General features: G+C 45.2%; 2 protein-coding genes across 2 annotated transcripts in view; one reads left to right on the forward strand and one right to left on the reverse strand.

Annotated features, from left to right (window-relative positions):
• The window catches only part of chst11 (carbohydrate (chondroitin 4) sulfotransferase 11), a 98,678-nt gene that overhangs the window by 410 nt on the left and 76,311 nt on the right, over window positions 1-21,957 (forward strand). The window lies entirely within an intron of this gene.
• Window positions 5,153-10,884, reverse strand: LOC146614439 (uncharacterized). Its single transcript, XM_085376561.1, has 5 exons — window positions 10,384-10,884; window positions 9,798-10,139; window positions 8,906-9,641; window positions 8,444-8,788; window positions 5,153-5,187 (listed from the first exon to the last, which is right to left on the reverse strand). The coding sequence occupies exons 1-5, from the start codon at window positions 10,786-10,788 to the stop codon at window positions 5,153-5,155; spliced, it is 1,863 nt and encodes a 620-aa protein (XP_085232687.1). The 5' UTR covers window positions 10,789-10,884.

Below are 21,957 nucleotides of genomic sequence, written 5' to 3' on the forward strand. Positions count from 1 at the left end.
CTGGGGCTGGCCACTCGCTTCCCTTCAGCTGACAAGTGGCATGGTGGCAGTAGCGGTGGGGGGGCTTTTTGTCTTCACAAACGCGGCTTGGCGATAGGAACTGGTGTACGGGGCAGCACTTAGGTCTGGCACGCAGCGTGGGCTGTGGCATTATGCTCAAACCCTCCCCAGTGGTTCTCGCTGTCAGGAGAACAAGGAGTTACTTTCATGTGGAATCCATATCTAAAACGGAACTGTCTCTGGGGAGCGTTTAGGACGCGTGTCCTGTCTGGAGACCAGCAGGTAGTAATTTCTTGCACAAGAAAAGAGCTCCTCTCCATCTCAGCGGGGGCTCGGTGATAGAATTTGCATCTAATTATGTTAAATTATGTAATCTGATCTATTGCTTTGCCAAATCTCCGCTGTCTGGATGGATGGAAGGGCTGTACAGCAGCGTCTCTGTGCGCCGAAATCACACAAGTCTGCGCGTCAAGCACAGGCGCAGCGACTATTCAGGCTCAGGGCTGCCGACCTGCTGCACAACAGGTCTACTAAAGCTCTGAACGGAGAGCATACTTTCGGAGTATTTGCTTTCTCTTAATAAACTGAAGCACCAGACATTTAAATCCCAGAAAAGTCCCGGTGTCTGCGCGGCTCAGCGGCTCATTTCAGATTGACTGGATCAGGCTACGATACTTAAGGTTATAATAAACATATAAAATATCTACAGGGGTTTAATGCCACCACTGGTGAGATCGTGTAGAGACGTGGATCGGTGCGCAGGTAATGATTTGGAGACATCGCTGCTCTGTGTGGGTAATGGGGCTGCGATGAAACATGAGATAAACAGAGAAAGGCTAATATCATCCATGGGAATATGAAACTGAACTGACCTGCTGTTTTTTCTGTACACACACTGCCACTGTGTGAGTCACCAGTGCAGGTGCTGCTGCCATAGATGGACCATCATTTCTATTTCTAATCTGCTCAGAAATATTACCACAATACACGTGTTCTGTGTATTAGTAAGTCACTGGGCTTGTTATCCTTGAGAGTTTGATATCTTTTGTCACTGATTTAAAGTGTCTTTTTCAAGGATAACCTGACAAAGATGGCACCAGGTGACATTTTTAAACATAAGGAAAAAACACAAATACAAGTAAACACAGCAGTCAGACTATATGACATAACACATTAGACACACAACTGTTTCAAACGAATTTCATGCACCATTCACACCGACAAAGAGTTCTTTTAACATTTACATTAAGTCATCCACAATAACCAGTTGTGGCAACGCATCCAGTCCAGTAAGGCTAAATGCCAGTTTCGTTACTTAGAAGGAGAAAATACATTTTATTTAGGCCTCTGTGATAACTTCTGATCTATAATTATGTCTAAATACTACTAAATATTTGTCAACAATTCTATTTCAACCCCTTGACCACACTGTAAAAACAAATCTTAATATAAAAGTATTTTACTGTGTGTTTTACAGTTTTGTACTGTTCTTCTAGAATATCATTAAATTTACATCAATAGACTGATTTCACATTTCAAATGTAAATTAACGTAAAATCACAGTAAATGTCCATCCATCCATCTTCATCCGCTTTATCCGGGGCCGGGTCGCGGGGGCAGCAGCCTAACCACCTCAGCTGGCTCCTGAGGTGGTTCGGGCACTGTAAATGTAATAAAACATAATTTCCTTGTTTTTTAAATGTATCTGTCTGTACATGAGCATATTTAGATTGTTAAAATAATTCACAAATGCATCATAATTTCACAAATATCTGTCCGTTATTTGAAAGATTGAACTGTTAAATTCAAATGTGATGCTATGGAAAAATATATAAAATGATTCGTATAAACTTTTTTTTACATCAAATAATAATAATTATTATTGTTATTTAGGGCGATCGTGGCTCAAGAGTTGGCAGTTCGCCTTTTAATCAGAAGGTTGCCGGTTCGATCCCCGGCTCGGGCACTCGGTCGTTGTGTCCTTGGGCAAGACGCTTCACCTACAGGTGGTGGTCGGAGGAGAATTATAAAGTGGAATTGTAAAGCGCTTTGAGGGTCTCAAAGAGCACGATATGAATGCAATCCATTATTATTTAAACCAACTGTTAACTGTATATTTCTGTACATTTAAGTATTATTATTCATATTGCCGCATTCATTGACCTTGTTTATAGGTAATTTCATTGTTTAATCACATTAAAATGTTCCTAATTTAATGTTTAAAAGCACTTGAAAAAGGCAAAATTCCATGTAAAATTAGGGCAACAAATTGTATTTTCATTACTGGAAATAACCGTATTTTCATGAGTAAGTTATTTTCTGTTATTTTACAGTAGTATTTTGGCGCCCCAGCTGCCAGAATATTACTGTTTTTTTAAGATGTTTTTTCTAACAGTGCAGTTTTGTTCTTAGAAAGAGCAGAGACTGTGTAAAAATGTGTTGTATATAAAACTGGTCCAACTTTAGTCTGCTGGTTACTGTGACACTGAGCTCTGCTTAGTTATGATGATTTCTTATTTTCATCCAAATTGAAATTAAGCAAAGCAGTTGTTGGTCATAGCTTTATAGTTAGGAAGGAGTCACACATGGAATAAAATGCAAAGATTAAATTCTACTCAAAAAATAATGCAACAGTTATGACAATGATGATGATAAAATGATGAAATGATGTCTTTATTAGGGATGGGTATCGTTTAGGTTTTATCCGATACCAGTACCAAACCGGTACTTTTGAAACGGTGCTTAAACGGTGCTCGAACCGGTGCTTAAAGAATGGAAAACACAAAATTGGTCCAAAAACCTCTCATGTTTAGCTGTTTTTTTGTAAAAAGTTAACAAGTTAACATCACATTGACCTGTCTCTGTATTGTATGTACGGTCGGCAAGGTCTGTCATCTCGGTTGTGGGCAAAAGACCTGCAACTGACAAATAAAGGATCATCTCATCTCATCTTTTCTGCAGCTATGGGACATATATGGTATCACTCTTGGCTGGAAGCAGTGCTTAAACAATGGAAAAAACACAAACTTTGTCCTAAACCTCTCATGTTTAACTGTTTTCCACTTTTTCTTTGGTCATTTTAGCCTTTGTGGCCAGGGTGAAGGGAGTATCTGCCATCAAACAAGAAGACAGCCGCATGTAGCTATGATGATGTTTGCTAGTTCACCTTACATGCATTAATGTAATAACGTGGTTAGCCTACTCAGCGTAAATTACACACGAACAACATTAAGCTACTCACGCAGAGAAGAACGGCTGCTGCTGCATCATCATCCTCATCATTTCTGCTACACTGGCAGGGCTAGGGGCCAGGACTCTCCTCTTCGGGTTCTTGGGGGATGTTGCTCCGGGTCCGATAACAGGCACCACACCCGCAGTAGATGTGCTCGGTGTGAGGTCTCGCAGCAAGCTATCAAATACGGCGCATTTCTCGGCTTTTAAAAAAAACGCTATGCGTCGCCAGGTGTTTCATCAGATTCGAGGTGTTACCTCCTTTGACAGTATCACAGTATCAGCTTAAAGCACTTGTTGCTGCTGAGTTTGCATCTTTTGCTGTGAAGTACAGCCAGACTTTTGACCGCTTCGCCTTGGGCATTTTTAATCTGTAGCTCTGCTCTAAAAGAATGTACGTACCTGGGCCCGCCTACTACGCTCGCAAAGGTAAAATGATTGGCTAGAATCCAAAGTGTCTGACATCTCAGGAAAATAAAGCACCGAAATAAAGCACCAAAATGTGCGCTGCTTTTCGGTCTGGTTACTACCGTTTATGTCAGAACCGGTGCCACAATGGCACTGGATACCCATCCCTAGTCTTTATAAGATGTTGGGCTGTTTGGTGCTGCCAGAAGAAGCTCAAAGAGCCTTGGCTTGATTCTGCACGTCTCTATAGAAAGAGATACCGAGGGGCTGAAACACCAATTACTCCACATGATTTTCAGGTTTTAGATAATGATGGTGAGAAACAAAAATTATAGTAAAATAATTGCTGTATTGCCCAGTTTTCTGTGCAACTCCAACTTTTATAGGTCAAATTAAAAGTAGTTTGCAGTGTTGTGCAAAGGTGCATGCACACTGACTCTGGATACAGATGCTCATGTTGAAAACTCAAGTGAAAGCTCTGGTGTACTGGGTAGCAGCAGAGCTGTACTGCCTGGCTCCAAGTGAGAGTCAAATTTTTGTTAATATGGGTGAACTGACCCTTTAATCGTCTTGATGCACGCTCAATCATCCAGGTTAGTAAATCCCAGAAAGGTTGATTCTGTTGATCTGGATGTAGAGTTTCCAGTCAGTTACTTCAGTCTCAACTAGACTTTGTGACCCTTTATCCATTTAAAATGTCTTCTTAAGACGCCCTGTTTGCGAAGATCCTGGTAGAATCATAAGATTTATTTAAAAATTACGTAACTGTAACCTGCTGCAGGAACACTGTACAGAGAGAGACCTCTTGTCTGTGTGTCATTAAAGGAGCTTCCAGGGCAGGAAGTGATTGTAATAGTTGAACCGAGCCTCCATAAAACTGTTCTCAAGGACCCCGGCATCATGCTCCAAGAGTTGTGCCAATCGCCACAGATGTTGCATCAGCTTCTGCTCAACACACACACACACACGCACACACGCGCACGCACACGCGCACACGCACACACACACACGCACACGCACGCACATGCACGCACACGCACATGCACACACACGCACACACACACAGAGAAATATACAGATTACAAAGTGGATATTTGATGTCGTCATGGCAATGACATGGTCTGGATGCTGTGATTAAAGAGGACATGTTTAAAGCAGGGTGTTTGTGCAGGAGCTTGGTACAAGTTTAAATGCTGGAGTGTGTGTCTGTGCACGATTACACAGCTGAGACGGGTACTGCTGACTAGCATGTGTGTTTACTGTTGCTGACTTCCTTTATGACATTTATCGTTATCTCTATCTTTGCCATCTTATCCCTCTTTCTGAAATGACTTAATCACCCTTTTGTAAGCCCTCTGTCCTTCCCCTCCCTTTCACTCCTTTACATTCCTGTCTTTCAAACACACACACCAGCACTGTCATTGTTCTTCCGATAAAGTTGGAAGCAGCGTCTCCGTGGTTCAGGCATGTTTAGCTGGTTTAGGAATCCCACTGGGCCTCCCAGTGTAAACTCTCACCTCTCCTCCAGGGCTTGCAGGATCACGACCTCTTGTAGAAGAGACAAAGGAAGGGGGATGAGGGTAGAGTGGTGGTGAGCTGGGTAGGGGGTTTACAGTGGTGTCACACTGTAGTCTTTGCTAATATCTCTACAGAATAAGGCTTAAGAGCTCAAGTGTAGTCTGAGGCAACAAGGTTTTTGTGTGTTCACCGTGTCAAAATGTCAAAAACTGTCAAGTTTACGCTCAAAAAGAAAAATCATTTGGCATGAATGGAAGTGTGAAGAAGCATTTTGCAGCTCTCCAGAGACTGGTGTTTTACCTGTGGTCTTTTCTGCTCCCAGTGCAGTTCATAATCTCTGCAGTAGAAGGAGATGCCCCGGTAATGCTGCCAGTGCACTGGCATTAGCCTGCAGCTCTGTATTCAACAGCTTGTTGAGCGCACGCCAAATGAGATTCTGTTTGGCGCGTACTGCCAGCCTAGACAAAACAGGCAGAAAGCATGGCGGCAGGGAGAACATTACCAGTTCTCATGCTCAGAGTGAAGTTAAGCTGTTTGCACCTGTGTCAGACATGACGACTCTTTGTTAGGTACAACTGTCTGTATCTACGAGTGAATCGGGAGAACAAGACTGTCGTTCTAAGGTTCTGTTCTCAAGGTACATAAAGAATAAAATAAAGTTGTCCCCAAACCTGAAAAATGTAAATTCTCCCACATGGTCTTTTATAAAGTCTTTTTACTGTACCATTAAACTTGATTTATAGTGAGTACGGTTTGCACTCATGCACATGTGCTTGTTTGTCAGCCTTGCTCTGCCAGCAGGACTGATCCTGCCTATCGTCTCAGCTGAAACACAGGAAAGACGTTTGACTCGACACACTCGTTAGCGCTTCAAAATGGAAGATAAGGACCACACTGACTATTGCATTGGCAGTGTGAGCAGTCAGATATGAGAGCCTCACAGCACATATTACAACCAAGCAGACCAATCAAAACGGTTATGGTCTTTGTTGCTGGAACATATAATTACTGTTTTGGGTCCATACAAAGGAAGTATAGGTAGTTACTTTGATTTAATGCTGTACTTTTATTCAGGTTTAAGGAGTGTTATTTGCATGGCTCATAACGCTCATGATGCTCAGAACCACGGCCTCTCTGCTTCTTCCATTTACTCTGGCATTTAGCCTCATGACACACAGTCTCTAAATGATTTATCCAGGATACCATGTTAGGGGCTCTCACTAATTGTCAGCAGTATTTATCTATACTGACCTAATACTGATTACATGATCTGTCATTATACACATGCTTGTATTCTACACACTACAGCAGCTGAATTCCTTGTTGCATTTGCCAAACCTCTCATCACACGCTGGATAAAAAAATGGCAAAAGTTCTAAGAGCTTTGGTGGAAGCTCTCAAGGCTTTTCTTCCACACTGAAATGAAATATCCAGAGTCTGGAAAAAGGCAAAGTTAATCTGACAAAATGACTACTGGCATGATAGAAAAGCCCACATTAGGATGTCGCTCAAATTATTTAGGATGCCTACGGCGAACAGTCCTGCCTGCCTGCCTGAAATATGGAGTCATGAATTTCACGCAGCAAAAAAAGGCGGTGTAGGGTTTTAAGAAGTATACGGTAGATTATTGGTGCAATACGCATCTCTGTGATCACAAATGCGACAGCCAGACGGGGAAACATAGGCCTTTCCTGCTGAACGGAGACTGTCACAGCTCTTGTTGTTGTATAGTTCAGCTTGCTGACAGCCAAGAGCTACAACCTCTGGCCTTCCACCTTAATCCTTTCTGGGTGCATTCACCTGCAGCCTTCATTGTGCCTGTGACAGATCTCATCTGCGTCACCACATTGAGTTGCTGCTGGGCCTTTAAAGGCATCGTAGCTGCAGAAATCAGCACGGCTAATAAGGCCGTTTGCTTCGTGGGCTTCTTGTCTGGGATATCTGGAGTGTGTGTGTGTGAGGCTGCAGCCCTGCTCGCCCACTGCACTGTCTTTGCTCAGCCTGTGAGAGGTAACCTGCTTGTGCACCCAGGCTTCAAAGTTGCGTGCTCACATTTCACGTCTGCCACTGGAGCAGCCAGCTGCTCGCTGAGACAGACCTCAGTGACCTCATTAGAAATCTCAACATTATTAGTTTTGTTCCTCATGTGTTTGTGTGGGAGAGAGAAAGCTCTATGATAACAACAGAGATGGACGAGTGAACTGATTCTGTCTCGAGAAAGAACAAAATCCTAGAATGTCTACAGGAAACTCAAAATTCCTCACCTTGGTTGCTCTGTGGCGTCAGCTGTGGTAAAGAGGCTGAGTCACTCGGGTCAGTGACCTCAATTATGGGGCCTTGTAATCTGAAAAAAATGGAGAGCCTCTTTAAGAAACTTGCAACAAACTGAGAAGAATAGAAGAATGCCTTTGCAAAGGCTGCTTTTGTCTAATAGTTTTATTATTTAACATGTTATAAAACAGAGAATATTTCTAACCAATTCTTATCTGTGACCAAAATGTGCCTCTTTTCACCTTCTTCAAACAGACAAAAGAACGTTTTGTCATCACTGTGGCATCATGATCCATGAAGACAGTTTCTGTGTTCTCCTTATCAAACCAGCATTTTTAAGATGACATCTTTTCCACCCTAACAAGACATTAATTGTGTTCTTAGGGTGGAAAGTAGAACAGTGAGATTGCTCAAACTGTCGGGCTGGAATGGGAAAAGAAATGCTGTCACGGCTGGCGGAGGGAGCCGTGTGGTGTGGAGGAAAAGGAGGACCCAAGATGCAGCAAACTGATGATACGAGTGATGTTTTATTTACAAAGGTGGTGGTGACAAAAACAGGCAACGAGGTATGAGTACTTTACAAACGGAAACCTAAACTGGGAGAAACTAAATAGCAAACCTGAGACCGTACAAAGGGGGTGCGGGGCAGAGGGACGCAGAGACAGGACACCATGGAACGCAGATGAATGCAGAGATACGCAGAAATACACGGATGAGTGCAGACGAGCCGACGAGGAGCACAGGCAGACACCAACTATAAATACACACACCAGGTAATGAGGAAATGGCACACAGGAGGGGACACAGCTGGAACTTAATGGGCATAACGAGACACAGACCTACAAAGTAAAACAGGAAATCTAGAACCCGAACCGGACACAAGGGGGGAGGACACAGAATAACTAGAACAGAGGGAAATAGTCACAAAACGCTGGGTCAACGACCCAGGACCATGACAGTACCCCCCCTCCAAGGGCTGGCACCAGACAGCCCAAAACAAAAACAGACGACCAACCCAGGGCGGGCGGCGGGGGCCCAGGACGGAGGGACCAACACCGAACAAAACAAGCTCCAGCGGACCGAGGGAATTGTCCAAAACAAAAACACACATGCTGGAGTACTAGGACAAAACACAGTTCAGGAGGCCGGCCCAGAGGCTCACAGCTCAGAAGTCCAGGACAGTTTATCTTCTGAGGCCGGCCACGTCGGCGACGCAGATCCATAAGCCGACCGAGCGGAAGGCAGCGGTGGCGGAGTGGAGGCAGTTCAGGGGGCCGCCCGTGCACACGGCAGCGGCGGCAACAGGGAAACCGTTCAGGCGGCCGACCGTGCGGACAGCAACGGCGGCGATGACAGAAGTCTGGAGGCCAACCGTGCGGACGGCAACGGCGGCGATAACAGAAGTCTGGAGGCCGACCGTGCGGACGGCAACGGCGGCGATGACACAAGTCTGGAGGCCGACCGTGCGGACGGCAACGGCGGCGATGACACAAGTCTGGAGGCCGACCGCGCGGAAGGCAGCGGCGGCGTCTAGGAGGTCGTCCATGTTGACGATGACGCTCCACCAGCGGCCTGGCAGATGACCGCCGATGTCGAGGCGGCAGTTTGGGACCCGAAGGTGGCGTGGCCGTCGCAGCACCAGACGAGACCGAAGCAGAGGCTGGACCAGACGAGGCAGCTGATGAGGATGCTGAAGCCGGGCCAGGCGATGCTGAAGACACGAAGGCTGGAGCCGGACCAGGCGAGGATGAAGCAGAAGCAGAGGCCGGACCAGGCGTGGGTGAAGCAGAAGCTGAAGCTGGGCCAGGCGAGGATGAAGCAGAAGCAGAGGCCGGGCCAGGCGTGGGTGAAGCAGAGGCTGAAGCCGGGCCAGGCGTGGGTGAAGCAGTGGCTGGACCAGGCGACGGCGTGGGTGAAGACACAGAGGCCGCAGCTGGCGAGGATGGAGACACAGAGGCTGCAGCTGGTGGCGATGACGAGTCTTGAGGCTGGACGGGCTCCTCGGGCCCCCCAGCAGGCGAGACAGGAGGCTGGACGGGCTCCTCGGGCCCCCCAGCAGGCGAGACAGGAGGCTGGACGGGCTCCTCGGGCCCCCCAGCAGGCGAAGCAGGAGGCTGGACGGGCTCCTCGGGCCCCCCAGCGAAAACAGTCTCTGGACCAGTGGGCACCGGGGCCCCTGGAACACACAGTTCAGAGCCAGCAGGCGCACGGGCCTCTGGCAGGCACAGATCAGAGCCAGCAGGCGCACAGGCCTCTGGCAGGCACAGAATAGAGCCAGCAGGCGCACGGGCCTCTGGCAGGCACAGAACAGAGCCAGCAGGCGCACGGGCCTCTGGCAGGCACAGAACAGAGCCAGCAGGCGCACGGGCCTCTGGCAGGAACACATCAGAACCAGCAGGCGCACGGGCCTCTGGCAAACACAAAGCAGACTGCAGCTGCACAGAGCATCGACTCAGCTCAGGCAGCGACAGCCGGATACAGTCCTCAGCTGGCTTCTTAATCTCCAGGGGTCCAGAGTCGGCCGGGGGCTGGGACCCAGCCTCTGGGGAGGCCCTGGAGTGTGTCACAGTCTCTGGGCTGGCCAGCTTTTGAGGACTGATTACAATATTATGTGGTGTGTCTCTCTGCTTGACATGAACAGGTGAAAAATAGTTCTTTCCGGGTTGGATGGACTTAACTTGTTGTGCAGGAGGAGTTGGTGACAACGATGGCTGAATAGGTGATAATAAGGCGGATGAGTCTCTTGTCAACTGAGCTATTGACTGAGCTATGGATTGTAACCAAGTGTCTAATAGGTCTGGCTGTGACTGTAATGGGGGTGACGGTTGAGTGGCTAACTGAGCTAGTGGCTGCTGGGCAGCTAACTGAGCTACCGGCAGGGCAGCCGACTCAAAAAACACAGCCCCGGAATAAACAGACACAGTCCAAAACAGAAAAAGGGTCCTTTTCACTCACCACAGCTGGCAGTTCCAAAGTCCTAGTCTTCGGCTGTGGGGTGATGCGCCGACGGCGCGATCGTCGCTTCCTCCCGGGCAAAACCTCCGGCGGGCCGGGCAAAACCTCCGGCGGGCCGGGCAAAACCTCCGGCGGGCCGGGCAAAATCTTCGCCGCCGGGCTGAGTTGGGAAGCGGTAGCGGCTGGTGGGTGAAGGTGCAGTTCGTTGAGTATGAAGTCCTGTGCGAGCGGGTGAAGAGAGTCCAGCAGCCAGGAGTGAGCAGAGATGAGCTGCTGTAGCCTGGCTTCTACAGCGCGGAGACACTCTTCCCCCTCATGCTCGAGCCATAGGTTAACCAACCTGGAAACAGAGTCAATTAGTTCCTCCCGAAGCTCCTCGGGAGGTGCGGATGCCGCTGGGTCCATGTTTGGTCGGCTCGTACTGTCACGGCTGGCGGAGGGAGCCGTGTGGTGTGGAGGAAAAGGAGGACCCAAGATGCAGCAAACTGATGATACGAGTGATGTTTTATTTACAAAGGTGGTGGTGACAAAAACAGGCAACGAGGTATGAGTACTTTACAAACGGAAACCTAAACTGGGAGAAACTAAATAGCAAACCTGAGACCGTACAAAGGGGGTGCGGGGCAGAGGGACGCAGAGACAGGACACCATGGAACGCAGATGAATGCAGAGATACGCAGAAATACACGGATGAGTGCAGACGAGCCGACGAGGAGCACAGGCAGACACCAACTATAAATACACACACCAGGTAATGAGGAAATGGCACACAGGAGGGGACACAGCTGGAACTTAATGGGCATAACGAGACACAGACCTACAAAGTAAAACAGGAAATCTAGAACCCGAACCGGACACAAGGGGGGAGGACACAGAATAACTAGAACAGAGGGAAATAGTCACAAAACACAAAACGCTGGGTCAACGACCCAGGACCATGACAAATGCGCTCTCAAGTCCGAGCTTCTGAGTTTGTCATGAGCTACAAGTTGCAATTTGGTATTTCTGCGTGTACAAGGCGATTAGTCTTTACTTTTGAAGAACCGAGAGACACCCTCAAATTTTCTATTCACACAAAAACAGAAAGAAAAATGCATCCAGCAGTGTAAATCATCTGGCTGTGTGCGTGTCTTCTAGCTACTGTTATTGATTTGCAGCTTTTTTCTTTTTATTCTGGTCAGCGTGCAGGTTCATGCTTGCTCTTTGCAGTTTTGGTTTCAGGAGGGGATGTTGGCCTTGTCTGATTTGTCTGTTTTAGGAAACGTCTAGAGCAAAGCATGTGTGTTTTTGATGCTAACACCTGTGTGCAAGTGAGACAAGCAAGAGCAAAAGCTTTGCACCTGAGCCATGAATTCCCATCAAGCTTGCTGCAGTTTGCTGGTCCAGTTACCCAGAGCAGGTATCTCTGTTCCAGCAGCCTGTCTACTAAAAAGCATTCAAGAGCTTCAGATGTAAAATGTGAGAAACAGACTCGAGTAAACTTTGCAGTTTACATGTGTATGATCACTTCAGATCCTCGATGTGATGACTGATCACTTTAGCGCTTACAAAGCCGTGGAGCTGCATTAACATTTAAATGCACGGTGCTCAAAGGTCAGTGATGTTTTCAACATGTTGAGAAATCCTCAGAACAGCGCACAGATTCACTTTTCTTCTGAGGACAATAACTACCAGCTGCGGCGACTGCAGCTCAAACCGCTGCTTTAACAAATGCTGTCACAACCAAACTGCTCCCTTTCTTTTAGAGCCTGTTGCCACTTCTCAGGTTTCCTGTGTATCCTTCCTGTTTAGGGTTCCTCACAGAACCCGGCTGATGTTATCACAGTGCGAGGAGATGATCCAGATACACAGCAAAGCATAGCTGCCTTGTTTGGATTCAGCCTCATAGCTGTGTTTGTGTACCCCCTTCTTTACCTCCAAACGTTGTCCCCTTTCCCACCTCTCTGCCACTTTATGTCTGTGTGTGTTGTGAGAGTGTATCCCGGATGTCCTGTGTGTGTAATCCCGGTTCTGCTGCTGTTTTCCTGCTCTGCTTAAAACATCCAGTGCATCAGAGGCGGGGGGCGGGGAGCAGGGGATCCCTGTTATGGCTCGTTCTCTGATCCCAGTGCGCCCTGATGAACTCCCACACATAACGTCATGATATGTGTGATGATCAGGGATGTTCAGAGTAGACTTAATGTCTGACATTGCTCTTGATGCATTCTTACAAAGTGCAGGAAAGTCTCCACAAACATGAACCCAAGGGCCAATTTTTGGAGCTCATGGTAACTATGGCGCCTCACTGAGGGCCAAAAAGGTGCATATGGACAGTAAAGCTAGACATATCATTTCGTTTAGCCACAGGTGCAAAAAATAAAGCAACAGAAATAGAAAGAGCGGCAATGAGACTGGAAATCCTCTATACAAACACTAATCTATTTTCATTTCATAAAATTATGTACAGCAGTCGCTCGTTTATCGCAGGAGTTACGTTCTAAAAACAATAAGTGAAATCCGCAAAGTAGCCAACTTTATTTTTTACAATTATTATAGATGTTTTAAGGCTGTAAAACCCCTCACGACACACTTTACACACTTTTGTTAGACAGGCATGAACATTTTCACACTTTTCTGTCTTGTTTAAACTCTCAAAGTTCAAACCTTGTAGAAAATGAGTCCAGTATTACAGAAAGAAACCAAAGGAACCCGCAGGTGACGACGTTTCATCAACACTGTTGTTTGTTGGGGAGAAAACTTACCCCCTAACCCTATCCCCAGTCTGTCAGTGCGCCCCAGGGCAGCTGTGGCTACAATGTAGCTGCCATCACCAGTGTGTGAATGTGTGTGTGAATGACAGAATGTAGTGTAAAGCGCTTTGGGGTCCTTAGGGACTAGTAAAGCGCTATATAATGCAGGCCATTTACCATTTCACCATTTACAGGACTCACTGCTAGGATCGAAGATTTATGTAAATTTGACGAGCTGAACATGTTCTGTACTGTACAGCAGACACGGCACGAGATTGATTGGCTGTAGACTATTGTCAATCAGGACGCAGAACACAACGCGCTGTAAAAAAAACAAAAAACCAATGGAAAGTTGCCCCCCCCCCCCCCCCCCCAAAAAAAAAAAAACCAACAAAAAAATCTGTCAAACAGCGAGAGGTGAACCTCGTTATAGCGAGGGACCACTGTATAACAATTTATTATTAACAAAAAGTTCATATTCTGCTTGGCTAACTTTAGACGAGGGCTAAATTCAGGGCTAAAGGACAATGAAATGTATTGAACATACACCAGCTAAACACAAAAGAGGGATGATGCCAGCTGGAAAGTTTCAGGTCTTTATCATCTAAAGAGCCATCGCTGTGTTACTGTGCAGTGTAGGCCGCACCTGTCCCCATCACAGCTGGAGGGACGTTACAGTAACACTCGAACAACATATATTTATAGTCAGATATATCAGGCAGTCAAACGAGTTATAAGAATATTTAGAATGTTTCCAGGACACTGATCTGAGTTATAAAGTAACAAAGATTACATTCAGACATTAAAATGGTGTACAGGGCATTGCAGCTGACTGCTCCTTTAAAATGTAAACAGTGTATATACACTTATGTTTGTTGAAACCTAATATTAAACAAAGGTAGGTGACTGTCCTGACTCTTTAAAAATCTTTAGTGTAAAACTCTGAGCAGCCGGAGCCCTGACACTGAACACTCATTCACTAGAGTCGGTCACCATCTGCACGAGCATCTGGACTTCATTAGTGAGGCGATGAAAGGACTGCCACAAAGAGAGACACTTGAAAACACACACACACACACACACACACACACACACACACACACACACACACACACACACACACACACACACACTTTGAGCCTTGATTGAGATTTACAAAATCATGTGATAGAAGTTTGCCACAACCGGAAATATTTCCTTTTTGACATTTTGTATCAGTAAGAAAACAATTTGCACACGAACAATAACACAGCTTTTATGGCCATTATCAGACACAGTGAGACATTCCCATAGCTCGGAACAACAACCAGGCCTATTCTGAGTGCAAACAATGGACAGACAGATACTGTCAGAGCCAACAAGTGTGTGTGTGTGTGTGTGTGTGTGTGTGTGTGTGTGTGTGTGTGTGTGTGTGTGTGTGTGTGTGAGGCCTTTCTAGACCAATTGGCATCTACGTTTACCTCCCCAATAACTTCACTGGAGCATCATCAGCAAGGCCTTGGGGGATTTGAAATGCACCATCCCTCGCAGAGCAGACTCATACTTGCAACATTGCACAAACTGACTCTGCAGTCACCCAGCTTTCTTTCCCACCCTATAAAAACCACCTGATGTCTGGAGAACCAAAGTCTGCTTTATATGTGGTCCTCTGGATTCAAGTCTGTGACTGCAGCTGGAATACAACATAAAACTGTATGGCAGAAACAGGCACTCTCTAGTTGTGCACTTTTCATTTGCACAAACTGGCAGGAGGAATCAAGCAGACTATTATCTGAAGTGCATCCTTTGTAAACTTTGACTCATGGAGAAACAAAGAAAATGACTCGTGGTGATCAAAGAATCACTTGTCAGACAGGGAAGTGCTAATGTTAGCCTCAGCGGTGTGGCCTGCACATAAACATCTGCCCACCATGCATCATAAAATACGTCTCACAGGATGTTTTGATGGGTATTCATCCATCTTGTGTTCAATCAATTTACCAAAGGCAAGATTGTGTCCAAAAATTCTTCTCTATATGAGTCTGTGTTCACAGGGGGATTATAGAGCAGTAAACTGAAACATGGTTGTGATGTGCCACACATCCATGTTCTGCAGTGACGTCTGGATCGTCTGTAGTTGTCTTTGTTTGAAAAGGATGCGTGCTACACTAATGAAGAGGCAACACCGCAAATGAGATCTTCAGTTCACTTCACTGAACAGCTATATTTGGTTATGGATCTATCTACCTGTCTATATGCCATGTTTTCCAAGCTAATTGTGCTTACTTTGGATTTCTCTAATGTTTAGCTAACATTGGTGTTTGAGCAGAACAGGAAGCATTGCTTTAAATGAGTCATGCAGTAATACGAGAATGATCAGTGTTTAATGTTTCCATTTGTAAAATTGGTCCCATTCTTTGGGATACAAATGAATAATCTCCTTACATGCAAAGCCAATTCACATCTAAGAATGACCCTGTTTTGTTTTATTAGTTTGTTCAAAGATCTGCTCCTCCAGTTGAAGTAACTGTACCTGAAATACCACAGAGGGTTTTTTTTTTTACCTTTAAATAAACCGTATAATTAATTATTACAAATTGCAGTAAAATATAACATCTCAAGTATGTGGAATGACAGCTGAGACTGTTTAATACAGACTGATACTAATAATTGTGTAATTACAGGAAAATCCAGAGCAGCTTTAAATGAGATGTGTCTGACTGGAAGTGGGGGGTTCAGCATCACTGGGTATGTGTATTTACTAGCATGTTGATTACAGTGTAGCTTGTAGTGGGAGTGGATGGTTCCAGTGGCTCATGCACAGCGGCCCCTTGTGCATATGCTGGCACAGAACAACAGCAGCAGCGGAGATGGGAATGTAATCACAGCACCGCTGCAGATAAATATCGATTCGGTTGTTATGTTTTAGCCCCAAGCAGGACATCAAGACGTCTGTGTTTGCCACATTTAGGCATTAGAAGTCGCAGTCCAGGACTGGGGCATATTCAGGAGGTGACAGAAGTGCTTTCAGGCCTGATCTCACAGTTAGTGTTTACCCTGGAGTGCAAGGAGCCAGAGGAGTGTGTGTGGGTTTGTGTCTGTGCTCAAGATGACCCACTAGGCATACAGTCGCTCCTGCTGCTTCCCCAGGACAACTCAGCAAGTGTATGCATACATGTTTCCCTGTGTGCCTCGAATCCTTGTCTTTGGAAAGTCAATGAGTTAATTTAGGAATTAGGTAAAGTAACTGGGCACGATGAGGTGCTGAGCTCTTTGAAAGTCAGCAAAGTGCAGCGTATAGAGCATAGGCTCTGTACACGTGAGCAAATAAAGAGGGTGACGGTGTGTTTCTGGCTGCCAGATGTACTGTAGACTGTGTGGCATACGAGAAGTGAATCATGGCTTTAATTAAGTGGAGGAAGGCTGAGTCGTGTCTCATTAAATTAAGAACATTTAAACCTGCCTGTTCTACATCAGCTACTGGGACACTTTACAGAACAACGGGAGGGAATTTCCACTCCTCCTCCTTCGACTCTTCTTCCTCTAGCCTCTCCTGACTCACTCCATTTGCCAGAGAAAAGGAATTATCTGCCCTGTGTACTCTTTGAACACTGTTAAATGTCATTGCCTTTAGAACTTTCATCGTATGATAAAATGCTGCATTTCTTTAAACGTAAGTCATCCAGGTCTACTAGGAGCTTTTTAAATGATTAGTAATATATTCAGTTTTAGCCCTGGCTTTCTCTGAGCGTGGCAATCCCCCAGGTCTGTTAACCCTGCCACGGGTATATTGCTCATCCTAAAAATAAATAAATACATTGTAAAACTGTGGCTCTGCCTTTGTCAAGCCTGAGAAGACAGTCACAGTGTAGCATAGCATAATGATAACTAAAACAGTATATAATATTAGACTTAAAGACGGTGGATTTTTAGTGGGAAAACATGGGTGGTGTATATATAGGTGGCCCATATTAGCACTTACATGCTACATGAATGAAAAAGATCACCATCCAGATTAGCATGCCTGTAAATGCAGAACTCTGGCGTGGATGGTTAAGTCCGCCATTGAGGGTCCCAAGCCCGGCTGAGAAAGGAGGAGGGTTGGCGTTGGGCTAGCGACCCACCCTGTAAAGATCAACTTGCTACTGAAAGGGCAAATCAAAGTTATCATGACCAAGATGGCTTCAGGATACCTTGACATCCATCAACACACCTGAAGGACCTCGACTTCGTGGATGACATCGCTTTGTTGGCCGACGTCCGGAAGAACATGACGACCATGACACCAAGCTTGGAGCAAGAGGCAGCCAAAGTGGGCTTGCAAATCAGCGGGAACAAGACCGAGGTCATGAGGATCAGTTACGTGATGACTCAGGATCCCATTGTAGTAGGATACCAACCGCTGGAGGAGGTGAACCAAATCACCTACCTGGGCAGCATCTTTGCAAGCGACAGAGATGCTGATCATGACGTCGTGTGTCAGATCGCGAAAGCGGGTGCGCTCTTCGGCCGATCTGGTCGAACGCAAAGATCGATCTGGCGAGGAAGATTAATCTGCTCCATCATTATACCTAACTGGAAAACAGCAGCCAAAATCACCAAAAGACTCAATGTGGCCCAACAGCCATGGCTAAGTCAGATCCTGCCTGTCTCTTACTGGGACCATGTCACCAATGCAGAAGTCCACCGCCGGACTACACGTCCGCTCCATGACATTTTGACTAAGCCACAGGAGGTCACATTCTGCACCAAGTCCTGCACCAACTGCCCAAGATCATGTGGAACCCACTCCATGGAAGACACAAACCAGGACGCCGCCGTACAACATGGCAGAGGACTATCGTTGATGATTTACGCGCCTTAGACATTGCATAGGATGAGGCCGAAGCAGCCGCAGCTGATTGATTATGCTGGCGGAGATCTGCCGCCCAATGCGCTGAACGGTGCAGCAGGACCTAAGTCTAAGTAAAAGCATATCACATGACCACACATGTTTACTGGACTTGTCTCCTGAGCACAAAATCAGTAGCAACATGATAAATGATAACGGTCATGCAGAATGTAAGTGCACAACATCTGCTATCGTAGACGGCAAGGGTAATAGATAGTAATAATTTGTTACCTGTGTCGTAGTCGAGGCAGAGTCCATAGTTTTGTTTGGAAAAAGTCCATGTAAATGACGTGAGTGAGTGAATGTGTGTGACTGAAAAAATATGCTTTTTTGGTAGTGTAAAGGTGCTGTCAGGGGTCAGTGACACTATAATGTTGCTGCACAAGTAGCAGTTGGCCATATCTTTAAAGCCCCTTCCTACCAGCTGTCAGCTGACTAGGCCAGTGTTAGCGGTCCTCGGTATCATTTGGCTGCCTCTTCAGAGAGCCTGTGATGGTTGACTAGAGTAAATGTCTCTGAGAGTCACTGGGGAGATGGCTACTTATTGCCTCAGAATATATCTGTACTTGACAAAAAGCAAGCAAAGGAGCATCTTAATAAAGTGTTATACAAGAGTATATCCTCCTTTTGCATGGATTCTTCCTTTTACTGCTATATAGAAAATGACAAAATAGCTAACAGGACAATCCGACTACATGGACATAAAGTCATTATGTGTATTACTGCTTGACTGATTGTACAGCCACTAAACATTTTACCAGGCACTGATATCACTTTTGCTTTTTACCACAGCACACTTGTTTCAATTCCTCCACAGAGCTCTCTTTGCCACTCTCCATCTGAGCTCAGTGTTGCATGAGTTTTTCCAGCCTTGTTTGTTCTGCCAGCGTGGCCAGTTTGGCCCATGGAGCTGGTGGATGGTGCCACTGGCCTTGTTGCAGATTCCACTGTGCAGCATGGCAGTACGCAGCTCAGCGGCCGTTCTGATGGAGTCTCAAAGACTCTTCTCATGTCCCTACATGGAGGTCAGGGCGGACACGTTGGCAAACAAATTTCTTCTCATCACTGACTCAGCAAGAAGTATGAATATGCATACAGACACACACACACACACACCACTCGCCTCTATAAACCTTGAAGACAGAGCTGCAGAGCAATTTTACAAGGCTGCATGAGTAAACAGAAGGCTTATTCCTTTGCTGGAGCTGATAGTTAGTGAGTTAGCTGTGTGCTATTCTTTTGGAAGTTATCTGTGTTTGTGGCAACTGTCAGATAAATACAACCACAACAAAGTATCGCAACGACAAACATTACATGCAAGCAACAAAATTCATCACCAATAATCAAAGTACCACGATATACAATATCCCACGCCTCCAATGTGACCTGGTCTAAAGAGACATACTAGAAGATACTCTTGTATGAGTAGTTTACAGTGTGTTGCCGTGTACTTCTGATCTGATGGTGGTAACTGCCACACTGTTGCTGCAGACCTGCAGTTTTACTAGATATAGTTACGGTTTGAATTGAGTTTTTTCTACAGGCCAAACAAGTTTCTAGTTAAAGAGAAATACTTGTATTCATTTACAACTTCAGTGCAGTAAACAGCTACTTTTATGGGTCTTTATTTTCCTGATGTTTAACTGAAGAAAACTACTTAATCACACCAAGGAACAACCGTATCCATCTTTTTTTCCCATTGTCTGCAGTCAAACCAGCATCAGCAAATGCCAAATGTAATAAAAGAGTGATATAACACTCCCTGTAGTGACAGTAGATGACACTGCAGCATTTACTCTACCTCCACCAAAAACCTGTAGAAGCCTGTAATGGGACAGAAACGGACAGCGAGGAATCGGATAAGACTTATTGCCGGGGTCTCTTGCATGCCCCACAGCTGAGCCCTCACATCTTTCCACCCTTAACCCCACTGAGGCTGAAAAGATTGTCCCTGAAATGAGTGAGGGACAGATCTACAATGAAGAGTTACACTACAGAGAACAAGACCATGGAGCTCAGTTTGATTTTATTTATACCGTGTGTGAAGAAGACTCCCCATGCATCTGATAGATATGACTCAAACCAGTGCAATGTAGCTGCTTTAACACCAATGGTGTTTAATCTCTGTAGCGAAACACTGTGATCAGTGGTACTGAATGCCAAGATGTAGCACAACAGCCAGAGCGAGATGAGGCGGCTGTCTGAAGACTGAAGCATTAATTAACGGTGAAACTTCTTTGAGCAGTCTTGTTGAAATGATTGAATTTAACTCTGAAAAATCGATAGGAGCAAAAGCAGTTATCAAAGTTGCTGCACGTAACGATGCATCTGTGGGACGGCTGTGAATGTTGCTCCTACAGTTAAAATCATATTTGTGAAGTTATTGCTAGTTAAGGTTGCAGGGATACTTGGACTGACTGAGCTCTGAGTCTGTGTCAGCTTGGCTGCAGAGCTGCACAGAAACCTGGGTGCTTCCTGTTTTCCTCGATCTGTGCCAAATGTCCTAATTTCACCGAGGGCGTATTTGTTAAAGAATAGAATAACAAAAATCTTTCAGGCCAAATGAAGATCTTTTGATTGAGTTCAGCAACGTTTCCTTTGGGAGGAAATGGTGTTGCTTAAAGATGCTTTAAGGCGCATGTTTGAAAGTTACACAGGGGAGTCAAGCATCTCTGACTTGTTGCATACCTGAATGCTATTAATACAAAGCCCAGGTGGTTCAAAAGAAAGTGTGCTCTGATAAAGAGTATGTGGGTTACATTATGAGATACATTGCAATATAAAAGTTTGTAATTAATCAAAACACAGATTCCTTTGAAATGCCTTGTTTTAATGTTTACCAAGGAAAACATAAACTGTTGATCACACGTATGTGTTTTACTGGGCGGAGTTTCAGATTAATTAAAGGTAAATGAGTTAGTTCAAAAGTCTGTATAACATGCACACGTTTGAGTGTAAAAGGATGGATTATGTCAGGGCTGTTTATGAACACAGTCACAGTAGTCTGAGTGCTTCACTGATGAGGTGAAAGCCCAAATGTTCCTATTATATTTCAAAGTGCTCAAACGAATGTCCAGGAACATGATGTGTTTAACGCCGGAAGATGTTTTCTTCTATATGAAGAAACTTTAGAGGAAAGCTGACATGACAAAAGCTAAACCTGGAAGTATGTAAACTTAGTAATAATTATTTTATATTTAGACAGAGATATGTGTTTTTGGAGGCAGGCCTATGGTGGAACTATTTATTTACAACTTTCTGTAATCTTCTTTTCCCCAAGCTAACTGATTCTTAGCATCTAACTTTCTGCAAGAAGGCAAATAATTGTTGTTTCAAAGTGTGGAACTGTAGTTTGATGTCCACAGAGCCAATGGCTTCTAACAGGCATATTTAAGGTGTGGCCAGCTGTTTATGCAAAGTCTTGAAAACATCATGGCTCCCTGAGACTCTATGATATGATCCAACCTGAAAATTTTCAAGTCAGACTTGGCCAAAGATTTAGCCCTCAGCAAACATCTCTGCAACAGTTTCCCACTGCGGTGATTATAGTAATTAATATCTCAAAATGAATGTGTTTACGCCTTGCTGACATGGCAATGCTACACGCAGTACCAAAGACAAGGCTGAGTCTTTGTGAGTCTGCTTTCTGTACAGAGTCAGAGCCAGACTGCAGTCAAACCACATGCAGACAAGCAGAGCAGAACATCAGAATACCAACAGCTGTCTGCTCCTCGGATCCCTGCTGTAGTCTGCTGACACTCGTCTCTTCTGTTGTATTTGCTTCTCTGCAATATTTCATTTTCCACTATGTACATATGTTAGGGCCACATTAAAGCATTTTAATATTATTAAAGACAAAAGTCAAAATGTGGAGACCAGCTGGCACAGTTGCTTCAGAATCGGTTTTAGGAACAAGGAAAGGATTTCTCTCTGAGCACATAAACACAGTATGATGTCAGGATGAAGATCAATAAT

This window comes from Diplotaxodon limnothrissa, linkage group LG17, assembly GCF_057381915.1.
Source record: "Diplotaxodon limnothrissa isolate DT_005_m linkage group LG17, D_limnothrissa_male_GT1.1, whole genome shotgun sequence".
NCBI classification, from domain to species: Eukaryota; Metazoa; Chordata; class Actinopteri; order Cichliformes; family Cichlidae; genus Diplotaxodon; species Diplotaxodon limnothrissa.

Coding starts and splice junctions, on each gene's coding strand:
- LOC146614439 (XM_085376561.1), bottom strand. CDS start 10,788: ATGGACCCAGCGGCATCCGCACCTCCCGAGGAGCTTCGGGAGGAACTA. Junction 9,642..9,797: donor CTGATGTGTTCCTGCCAGAG/GCCCGTGCGCCT, acceptor TGCCTGCCAGAG/GCCCGTGCGCCTGCTGGCTC. Junction 5,188..8,443: donor GCCCCCGCCGCCCGCCCTGG/GTTGGTCGTCTG, acceptor CTCTTCTACAAG/AGGTCGTGATCCTGCAAGCC.